The sequence below is a fragment of the Penaeus monodon genome, chromosome 42 (genome assembly GCF_015228065.2).
Source record: "Penaeus monodon isolate SGIC_2016 chromosome 42, NSTDA_Pmon_1, whole genome shotgun sequence".
NCBI classification, from domain to species: Eukaryota; Metazoa; Arthropoda; class Malacostraca; order Decapoda; family Penaeidae; genus Penaeus; species Penaeus monodon.
The window spans coordinates 21,544,600-21,557,099 of NC_051427.1; the positions used below are offsets into that span (position 1 = coordinate 21,544,600).

At 34.0% G+C, this 12,500-nt stretch overlaps 1 protein-coding gene across 1 annotated transcript in view; it reads left to right on the forward strand.

The window, feature by feature from the left end:
* The first annotated feature begins 1,139 nt into the window (after nt 1-1,139).
* The window catches only part of LOC119599200 (calcium uptake protein 1 homolog, mitochondrial-like), a 60,561-nt gene continuing 49,200 nt past the window's right edge, over nt 1,140-12,500 (forward strand). The window contains exons 1-5 of the mRNA XM_037948944.1: nt 1,140-1,227; nt 3,814-4,024; nt 4,294-4,443; nt 4,573-4,756; nt 6,202-6,364. Of these exons, the coding sequence (XP_037804872.1) occupies nt 3,828-4,024; nt 4,294-4,443; nt 4,573-4,756; nt 6,202-6,364 (694 nt within the window). The 5' untranslated portion in view covers nt 1,140-1,227; nt 3,814-3,827. The remainder of the gene's footprint in view (nt 1,228-3,813; nt 4,025-4,293; nt 4,444-4,572; nt 4,757-6,201; nt 6,365-12,500) is intronic.

Genomic DNA, 12,500 nt, shown 5'->3' on the forward strand with positions numbered 1-12,500 from the left:
GTGATGAGGCTTCCGTTGGTGGAGGTGACGAGGCTTCCGTTGATGGAGGTGACGAGGCTTCCGTTGATGGAGGTGACGAGGCTTCCGTTGATGGAGGTGACGAGGCTTTCTTTGATGGAGGTGATGAGGCTTCCGTTGATGGAGGCGACGAGGCTTCCGTTGATGGAGGTGATGAGGCTTCCGTTGATGGAGGTGATGAGGCTTCCGTTGATGGAGGCGACGAGGCTTCCGTTGAAGGATGTGACGAGGCTTCCGTTGATGAGTTTCCGTTGATGGAAGTGACACACACACACACACACACACACATCATATATATATATATATATATATATATATATGTATATATGTATATATATATATATATATATATATATATATATATATATATATATATATATATATATATATATATATATATGTGTGTGTGTGTGTGTGTGTGTGTGTGTGTGTGTGTGTGTGTGTGTGTGTGTGTGTGTGTGTGTGTGTGTGTGTGTGTGTGTGTGTTTTTTTTTTATTTATATATATGCATATATATATATATATATATATATATATATATATATATATATATATATATAGATATATATAGATATATATATGTATATGTACATGTATATGTATATGTACATGTATGTGTATATGTATATGTATATGTATATGCATATGCATATGTATATAAATATATAAATTATATAATACATATGACTAGACACTGAGGGTCGAGTGCGTGCCTTTATTTATAGGCCTAGAGCTCTTTCCGGTAGGCACCCATTCATATACCTGTACCGCGTATGCATGTATGTTAGACATGCATATGCTCAGATATGGATGTCACCGAATAGAAAACGACATCCTTTGTTTTTATTCACCGGAAAATCATAGTAAATACGTTGATGTTTTTATTGCGAAGGCGACCAAAACCCGCTGATAAAAACATGTCTCATTCTCATCGGCTCTGACTTTAATCTTAAAACAATCATGCAGATTTTCTTGACTATTTCAATGGTATTCACATAGAAAAGTTTTTTAAAAATCATAGAAAAATAAGGGAAAATAGGGAATTCCCCTAGAGACAAGCATAAACGAGCCATAAATATAAGAAATGATTAGTATCCAAACTTTCCGAAAGCAGCGGCAACGATCCGAACGCAGCGTCCACCAAAACATTGATCGCCATTTCCCTCGGTTCTCCTGATAACATTTTCGCCATTTCTTCTTCTCTTCCACGTGAGTTAGGCTTGGCTGACGCTTCTCTATGAATGGAAGTTTTGGGCTGATATTCGTGCGCGAAAGGAGAGAAGCGGAGTTGTTTTTTCCCGTCGTTTTTGACGCTTGGTAGGATAGACTTGCTATTTTTATCAGGGTCAAACTCAATAACACTGTTTATTTGCTTTTAATTCTGATTGGGTCATAGACATGGCGAGGTGATTAACGTCAGTGATTTTGCCATTGTTTGTGAGGTTTTCTGGTGGATATTACAACTTTTAGGTTGTCGGAAAATACCTCCCATGATTGAGAAATCGTTTTTGAAAGTTCACTGCCCTGTTTTTTATTAATATTGACATTATACAGCGTACATTTGATGGCTTTCACACTCCTTCTTTTAAAATGGAGAAAGTACAGATGGAGTTAGACAAGGTCATAGAATCCACACTGACAAACATGAACCCAAGGACACCCTGTAAACATTCCCTCAGTAACACTTGTTTCCTCTGTATTCTTGCTATTTTTGGCTATGCTTGAGCATTGTGTTATTATTTCAATTTGGTTTAATTGTTTTCTGATGACTCTCTCTCAAGCTAGTGGGAGAAATAGGTATGTTTGAGGAAGGAGGAAGCCTTTCTACTTGGTGCCAATAATTGCCCTTAGAAAAACTCAAGGTGAAGGTCATAAGATACTTGGAAAAACCTTGGAATAGGAGAGAAACCTCAGCTCTTTTTGGCCTGGAAGCTGTGCAGGCAAGCTCACCTTTGCAGAGGGTAAGTCCTCTGCAGCTGTCATTAGGTCATGATAATTATGAGAAAAGTAGTAAATGGTTTATTGGCCAAGAAAGTTCCATGGGAGAATATGTGATGTTTTATCTTGTTTTCAAAGTGTTAATTGGAGTTTGTTTTCAAAATGTTCACTAGAGTTTGAGGGATTGAGTGAAGTATGGTTACATGTCTGTGTTTCTTCCATGGGGTGCAGTGTTATTGAGAAAGTGGTGTTCATAAGATGTGAAAATTGATAGACACATGTTTTGTACTTTTGTGAGGATAGTTCACATTGTCTTGATAAAGAGGTTTGCCTTTCCTTGTACAGAACTGTTACACATCTACACTTGGAATGTGGGTTCCTATTTTAATGGCTAGATACCATAGCAGAGGGCCAAGTATTTGAAGATGTCTAGCAATTTGTGACAAGTCTTGCACAGGGCTCAGATTGCTCTATGAGGGCCTTTTGCGCATTTTAGGATTGCTGTTTTTGATAAATAGAATTCAGTGTGGGAAGTGCTCTCAGAGGTAGAAAAAGGCCAACAGAGTGTGTATAACATGTCCATGGTCTGAATATCATGTAGTGAAGTACATACACACACTTGCAAACACATTCGTGCTTATGCACACTCACACCAGTTGTATAGGAAGGTGAAATTTATACATCTGTATAATACTTATAAATCTTTGAAGATGTAATTACAAACTTTTACGGAACAGAGAAAATCCTGAAATATTTTTAAAAATCTGAAATCTTGTTTGATTCTTTAAAATCTTTATCAAATCAGTGGTAATTAGATGATATTAGAAAACAGGAGGACCCATTAGTTGTGTGTGGCTGATGTGGAAATAAGTTATTGGCTTTGAGGCTAACACTTTTATCACTTCACATTATGTATTTAGTTATTTGTAGTAGCATAAGTATTGTCTACTTGAAATCTTGGCTTAGTTTAGATTTGATATTGAGAATACTTAGTAAGTAATGACTTAACCCAGTCGCCACGGAGGGCAAGAATACATGGCATACCCACTGTGGTATAAGTTTATTTTTGTCCTACCTGTCTCACCTATTTACTCTTTCCCTTGATTTCTGGAAAGTTTCCTTTGCACTGTTTCCTTGTTTTTAATGTTACCAAGATTTTCATAATATCAAAAGAATAAAAGCAATATCAATACAATAGCATAGAAGGAAAAACACATATTGCCGCCAATTCAAGGAATGAGGAAATCAGGAGTGGTCACTAGGGCCTACTGATAGACTCTTTGCTGGCTAAGAAATGTGGAGCCATTTGTATGTAATAAAATAAAAAAAGAACTACAGGAGACAGTATATAAATCTGTAGTGACTGGGTTAACAGGCACAATATAATTTTTATATGCATTATTATTCTGAGTATTGAGTACTGAGTTATTAGATTGAAAATCTCTTGTATACTCATGTATGTATTTCGTGTAAGTTCAAGAATAGGCACATTAGTGGCACTTGCTAGGGCCATCCGGGGGGGATCACCCAAGTGTAGAAAGGCTATATTGTTTTATAAGCATAAAGGATGTATGTATAAGTGTGTGGGTAGAAAGTTAGTCGTTAGATAAATATTAGATGTATATGACTATATGAAAAATAAGGAGTACATAGCCTTACAATAATTACATTGTTTATGCTTTGTGGTAAATGTAGATCAATTTGGTCCATGGAAGAGAATTTGTAAAAGGACAAAATAAAATACATTTTAGAATATTTAGTTTTGACCCAACATACGAATTAAATCACATTTATGAAATTCTGTTTTTACCATATATATAAAAAAAAAGAGAATTGATATACAAATGTCCTTGGCAGCGTCTTCTGTCTAAATGCGGGGAACCTTACTTCAAGTATTACCAACCCTTGCCCGGCAGCGGGCTTTGGGGGGGGTCCATCACATAGCAGGAGGCGTGCACTTAAGGGCTGCTTCAGTCATCTCCAGCTCGAGCTCTCTTCAGGTGCAAAGACTTCATACCGAGGAGAGAGTTTTGAGGGTTTCGCCATGTCAGTCTAATAGAGATAAAAGGTAAGTACTGTCATGAATTATTTGTTTGAATTGAATTGTACTTGTTGACATAGTTTTCTGAGTGTGGGAAAGAGTTAGGTAAAGAGAATTTTAGGTTAAATTCTTAAGGAAAGGATGTTTTTATGATTTTGATTGAGTATTGCTAAAAAACTGTAATGACCTTTTTATGTAGCAATGATTTATGAGTATAATATATACATAAATATCTGCTGTATTTTTTAAGACATGTGCAATGCCCTTCTTCTCAAAGCCTTGTTTAAAACTTGCAGGTCTCTCTTGACTTCTGCAAGTCATAATGTTGACCAGGTCTGCAACTATAAAAATTTTGGCCACCAGCAACAATATACCCCCAGAATTACAAGGATTTATTATTTTATAGTCGGTGTGATGCTGTTCGCGACAGCCATTAATTGGAAATGGCAAGTATCTATTTTTTAAAATATTATTGATAGCAGTTTGTAAAAAAACATTTTTATATAACTATTGTTTTGATGATATGGTTTTGTGACCTTCCTATAATGCCAGTGATTTGACCATGTGGATTTCAGGGTCAAGAAAGTTTTCACAGTGGATGCAGAGAGTGTTGCCGAAGCAGACATACCCAGTCATGAATCGGAAAATACTGCTGCTTCCGAAGAGGCTTCCGAGGGATCACTGGAGTCGTCATCGGAGGAGTCAGAGGATGAGGGCGAAGGCAAGAAGAAGAAGCGTGTGGGATTCAGAGACAGAAAGGTCAGAAGCTTTTTTTCCGATGCTGTATAGCATGAGCTTGTTCGTTAAATATCACTAGTTTAAGACTGAGAGTTTTGTAATGAAACCAGGTTTGCCTCTAATGGTCTTTTTCCTTGCAAGCTAGTGAGACTCTGTCACAACTTATTCATGTGAGAGTATGTTTACTGTAAGCTGAAAAATTTCTGATCATTTGTTGATGCTAAGGCTAGAGAAATCAAACTTAATTTGATTTTATTGATATTCTTTGACTACAGTGTATATTTATAATAAGGATTTGAGACTATATTATTATATATGAAGATATTACAGACCCCTGGTACAGATGCATATATATATATATATATATATATATATATATATACATATATATATATATATCATATATATATAATATAAATATAATATATATATAACTATATATATACATATGATAACATATAAATATAATATATATTATAATCAATATATATATATATGATATATATTTATATAATATATATTAAATATACATATATATACATATATATAATTATATACTATAATATAAAATATACATAATATAATACTATATATATATATACTATATATATATTATATATAATATATACATAATATAATATATTAATCTAATAATATATATAATATATATTATATATATATATATATACATATATATAATATAATATATATATATATAATAATATATAATTATATATATATATATGCATATAATATATATAATATATATATAATATATATAATATATCTATATATATATATATAATATATATAATATATATTATATATATATATTATATATATATATATATATATATATATAATATAAATATCATAATACATACATAATATATTAATATATATATACATACATACATACATACATACATACATACATACATACATACATACATACATACATACATACATACATACATACATACATATGTTTTATATATTTTATATATTTATATATATATTTATATATATTATATATATTTTATATATATATATATATATATATATATATATATATATATATATATATATATGTATATATATATGTGTGTATATATATATATATATATATATGTATATATACATATATATATACATATATATATACATATATATATACATATATATATACATATATATATATATATATATATATATATATATATATATATATATATATATATATATATATATATATATATATATATATATATGTATATATATAATGGAAGGAAGTAAGCTTCATGGAATAAAATCCGGAACAGGTAAAGGAGCTTGTTTTCAGCTGGATGTATGTTTAGCAAGTTAGGGAGGATTCTCCCTTTCCAGTGAATTCTTGTTATACTTTAGTTTTGAAATAAAGGTCTAGTGTGCCAATGTCCCCAAGCCAGATTAACCATAATTTCCAGATCATTGAATATGAGAATCGCATACGACAATATTCAACCCCAGACAAGATTTTTCGATACTTTGCGACTCTGAAGGTGTATGGGGATCATGGGGATCACGAGATTTTCATGACCCCAGATGATTTCCTGCGCTGTATAACTCCGGGCATCAAGCAGCCCGAGGGTAAGGTGTTCTCCGAGTCTCCATGCGGCGGAGCTAAGATTCGAGTTCTATCGTTGTTCCAACCTCTTTCTTTTTTTCCTCTCCTTTTCCCTCTCCCTTTTGCTTTCTCTCTTTCTCCTATTTTTTTTCTCTTTTTCTTTCTCAGATTTTACCCTCTATGTCTCTCTTATGACCTTGCCTTCTTCAGCTCCTTTTTCTTGTGTAAATAAAGAGCTATATCGAATTCTTAAATACTTTTCCTCTGATTGAGTAATACAAAATGAATGAGTTTTAAGAATTAAATAAAACATTTTGTAAATATGAATCTTAAGAGAGAAATTTTTTGTGATATGGAACTAGGTCCCTTTAGAATTGGATACAGCTTTTCATAAGTACCTCAAATTGCATGTAAGTTCATATTGAAGCATTAGTAATGAGCATATTATTTTAAATATCTCCATCTGATTTCAGTTAAAACTGATTAAGGTGAAATTTATGATACAACCAATTTCAGTTTCTTGATTTATGATATGTAACCAACGTAGATACAAACAGTGACATGTGTACACAGAATATTTGAAACACAAAACCACAATAAGAGGGAAATAGTAAGTTGTGATGTTTGAAATCCAACTGAATTCCTTACCAAGCAAAGCAAAAAGCAAGCTGGATTTTATTTTCTGTTTCGGCTGAAGAGGAATCCAGGTGGAGGTGAAACATCTTGACTTATAATTCTCTTCTTTTTGTGGCACTTTTTCATTTCACTTCTTATTCGTGGTTGTTTTGACTTCGCAGTGGTTAAGTTGACACAGTCATATTTCTAAAGACAGTTTTCATTACTTGTGCATTGAACTTTTGGATATGCTAAACAACGCTATTGGAATCAGATGAGCAGGAAGATAGTAATAAGAGATTCTTTTCGGTCATTGCAAAGGGAGATAATTGCCCATATATGAACTTGTGCTTCCAGAGAATGTAGATGTGCTCTGTAAGAGAATGTGCATCGTACATCAACAAGATTGTTGACCTGTATTGTATATAGTAATGTAGTAGGGCATCTCTTTCTTAGACCAACAGTGGATCTCAGTTCCTTGTCTTGTAAGAATTGTTTTAAGAGGACATTTTATGTAACTGATTTGTCAGTGCATGAAAGCTGGGATCCACTGAGAGAGCAAATTGGGCTGTGGAAAAGAAAAAAGGGATATGCCACTAATCTGCAATGATGCAATAAATCTCATAAATGTGTCAATGTGCAGTGCTAATAATCTGCAATATGACTTGGGAAATGAAACTGAAAGTTGCCTTTCAGATGATGCTATCCAATTATAAACTTTCTAACCAAAGGTAGTGTTTCTCATGCAGTTTCATCTTTATAATATTAAAGTAATTTGCTTGAGCAAGGTGCTTTGTTCACTGCTTTGGGGCTGAGTGGACTCCTTTGCAAGTGAGGCATCCTTTTCATATATTATAGTGTAACCTATTCAGATATGTTAACCCATTGCATCCAGGTGCTTCACGGCAATCACATCGCCCAAAATACAGGAATTAGGCTTACGTGATTACCCACTTGGATGAGTGCGCTGCTTGTGGGCTGGGTGCGTGCGAACACTCATGTGTGGCGACAAACCTCTGTGCCTCCCTTTTGCAATGTTATTTTCTCTTTTAGCTTTTTTGCCATTTTCCAATGTCCATATTTATCATTTGATTTGCTTTATCCAAATGGGAATAGACAGTTTCCCTTGCACAGACTCCAGACCATCTCTCTGGGTATTCCTATGACTCAGTGCTAGAATTTTAGCAATAAGTAACATTTTGTTATTTGTATAATTATGCTTCCGGTCGTGGCGGCCAGGAAGAGAATGCTGAGCATAGAAATGGTGTTGTCCCTGGAGCTGGCACTCTTCCAGTCATGGGTTATGGACACTACATTCTATGTTTATTTATCAGTGGGAGTAATGCGAAGCCCTTTCTAAACACCAAATGAGTCTACTGCCTTCAGCCAAAATGCTTGTGATGGCAAGTTCATGTCACCATGGCCCACAACCCGATTTTCCTGTGACGGCATGCTCATGATGTGATAGTCACGTCATCCGGATTGTATGGGTTAAGAAATGAATTACACAATTTTGATGCTGTTTTGAAAGATAATCTCATAAGAGAAATATAAACTTTATTACAGAAACAATTTGTATAGTACAGTTTGGTTTATAAAGTTACATGATTAAAAATAGCATATGATTTGATGAAACTGAAGCATAATTGATTGTTTATAATGAACCTGTGGGTATTGATATAAGCCCATATTCCATTTCTAGTTTGCTATTGTTCTGTTGAGCATTTCTTTCTAAGAAAGCCAGGGAGAGATATGGAATCATCTTAACTGACCTGACTTGACCTGACCTAACAAGCTAATCTAGACCTAACCTGAACTAACATAAATAAACCTGACCTTATTTATACTCAAGATAATTAGTTAACTTCTGTGTGGATAGCAAATGTGGATGGTATATAATATGGGGCAATATCTATACCTGCTTTGTTTCATTTAGAGGAAAGTAGTTCCTGATGAAAAGGATGGAATGTATTCCTGTTCAGGAGTTGTTGGTTTACATTTACATCATGTTTTAATATTAAATGGAACTATATTCCAGTTTAGGAGTAGTTTATTCTGAGATGCTTTCAGATTTCACCGATTTTAAAAGTAATTAAACTCACATGCTAAATTGGCTAAATTGTTTGAATATGAGTTTATTCTTAGTAGATAACAGTAAATCAGAATCAGCTGATATGTATTGCAAGGACTGCTCGAGCATATGATATGGTCACAAGGAAATTTCATGAGAAAATTATATCTTACAGCATTGACAAGGACATTACACCTTATATTGCTAATTGAGACTTATCTTGAGTTACATTCAGTCATATTGTGTACTTGATATCATTGGACTTATTCTGATTTTTGGCATTTTACCTTTTTTTTTCAAATTAGGCTCATTTTGGTTGCAAATGTCTGCCTAGATTCTACCGTAAATTGTAGCTTGCTGTACACGGTGCTTTCAGAAGTAAGAAGCTCACAGTTGCAAATTTTAAGTTGGTATTTGCCATGTTCTAACAGATTTCCTTTTTAAAGTTTCCTCTCCTTGTAATGGGCTAGATTTCTCACTTGTCTCTATTGTTCTGAGTATATTTCTGTTAGGCTATAAGATCTTCCCTCCTCATGGTGGACTTTGTTCCTTGTCTGGGCATTGCCATTATATCTTTGTATAGGAATTTTGCTTTGATGGTATTAGTGTTTGGTGTGGATACTGTACTTAACTGCCATAGGGAGGAAACTAAATAATTTGAAAGAAATAATGCTCTTTGATTAAGCAAATTGTTGTATTCAGAATAGAAAAGGTAGATTTATGTAATCTGTTATGAGTGAGGGAGTTAAGGACATGTAGCTATGAATCAGACTGTAGCTGCGTCTTCTTTGATGATAATGTTGGTGGGATGTATTAGTCCTCAGTCTGGTTTAACAAACTCTGCATTTGCATAGTTCAAGTCTTTGGTAGTGTATGTTAAGAAAAGGGGTGAAATTGACAAAATTTATCTCTTGTATAGTAAATATTTTCTTTTTTGCTTTTGCTTCATTGTAGATCCAATGATCAGTCGCTGTTTAACAATTGCACTTCCCTCCACCCTTTTTTGTATTTTTCTTTTTCTTTATTTTTTCCCTCATTTGTTATATTGTGTTTTTTTTCTGGGAACCTTCAAATTGGAGATGAAATTGGTCCCTTTATTTCATTGACGTTCTTGAACTGAGTAAGTGAAAAGTTCATTTTGATAACAAATGTACTGTTATTTTTATATTATTAGTTTTTTTTTTTTTTTAGCTCCCCTCTCTGCTGGGTTCTATTTACTGATTTATATTATAAGTATTTCCTGTGATACAGTCATTGGCATGGCGGACAAAGTGCTTGTATTTTGACCCATTCATTCTATTCCTTGTGATGAGGTTATTGAGTTATTACATTTCCTGTTTACTTTTTATACTGTCATTTGCCATTGCATTGCAGAGACTTTGTTTTGTGTTTGCAACTTTTGATTTTCTCTTTAGAAGGTTATATATTCTGTACTTGATTCCAGCACATTTTTTTTTTGTTATGATTGGTTTTGTACGTTTTATTTACTTTAGATTTTCATTGTTATTAGAAATATGTTCTTATTATTGTTATTATTATTATTATTTACTCTGCATGCTGTTCATCGTAGCATGCATTTCAGCCGTCCCCTGAGAGTGTGAGAAAATAAAACTAGTTAGATGCTCTAGACCCATTCTCTTTCTCTTGTCGTAGATCATAGAGTACGAGAACAGAATTCGGGCGTACTCGACCCCGGATAAAATTTTCCGCTACTTTGCTACTTGCAAGTTGATTCAAAGGAGTCGCAGCAGTGAAAGGACAGAGATATACATGACTCCTGATGATTTCCTGCGAGCGCTGACTCCGGGCATGCAGCAGCCAGACGGTAGGAATCGGGAGGAGGATCAGAGGGAGCAGGACATTGGAATATTATAATCTTTGAGATAAACTTTTTGACTTTAAAGAAAAAATGCTTCTCTCTGATCATAGTATGCTGTTAAAAGAATTTTATGCTGTTAAGATAAACTTTTCTGTGATCCAAGTTTGCTGTTGATAGTCTCATACTGTTGAACAGTTGAAGGGGTTCAGGGGTTTAGATGAGCAAGTAAAGGTTGTAGAGGTGATTCAGTGTTGGATTTATATTGTGTGATTATCCATACTGTCATTCATAGGAAAAAAGGCTGTCTTTCTCTAACAGGATAACTTAACTCTTGTCATGTTTTCAACAATTGACATAAAACTTACAAGTCAGTGTTTGTGTTTTCAAGTAACTTTGACTTGCATTTGAATTATGTTATTTGTTTAGAAATGTCATTGCATTGCTTGATTAATATTTTTCTGATGTAGAAGTTTATTCATGATGCTTTACAGTTCTACTGTTAAGACTTCATTCTCCAATGGAAATTATGGAATGGTAGTACAAGCAATGTACTAAATGTCTGCCAATATATCTTTCTGTCATGAATCATATACTAACATTGGTGATTACCTGTGCACTAAAGGGGCAGATAAACATATGCTCTGTACATTTACAGGATTCAAGAAAGGAAACCAACAATGCCAGTATTCCTTTAGCATTTGATATATTGCATGGTAAATTAAGATTTAATTGCATTTACCTCTGAAGCACATGGCACAAGAAGGCATTGTGATGGAAAAATTGGCATTGAATTTTAAAATTTGGTGGATTTATTTCCTAAGAAGATGCAGATGTAGATCAACTTCACACAGAGCTGACATATGGAACTCCTACTTGGGTGTTCAACCTGAGACAGGCATTGTATACACCACATCTCTCAGGCATGCTAGTGATGTATTAACTCATCTCCTGTTGCCATATCATGAGGATAAATACTGGCTTTAATCTATTGTGGCCTTGGATTTTTTCTTCCTTTTTTTAACCTCTTATAGCCAGGCACACCTATATCTGTCATGAAAAACCAACTCATGGGGTATGGCTATAGGCATCACGACTTGCTACAGTGAGTTGAGTGGGAAGTTCTGCTGTATGCAGCAAACTACTCGGCCGAAAGACTAGAATGTCGCCAGAAGTCACCGGAGTGAGTGACACAGAAATTTTCTGGCACCGGCACCACAGGCTAATACCAAATCCACAGCTATGATAGATGAACATTGGTGATTACCCCATCCATTAAGGTGTTGGGAGATGAATTGATACACCAAATCTGGTGCTCATCTCATACATATCCATGAGAGGCAAGGTGTCTGCAAACCTGTTTCAGGTTATGAGAGTGACTAGGTAACATCACAAATTTGCCATAGAATTCTTCTACTTGTGTAAAGGTATGCAGTATGCTGTGCAAAATATATAGAAAATAAACATTCCAGGGATCAGAGCTAGTAAATTGTAATGATTAGATTAGGAATGTTGTTTATTGTACATTGAAAAGTGGGAGTAATATTTTTGACATTGCATTGATAGCAAAATTCAAGGATGGAGAAAACTTCTCATTATGTTTAGTGTTGGCATAAAGATGTCATCAATGGATAGATATTACAGATAGCTAAAGCAG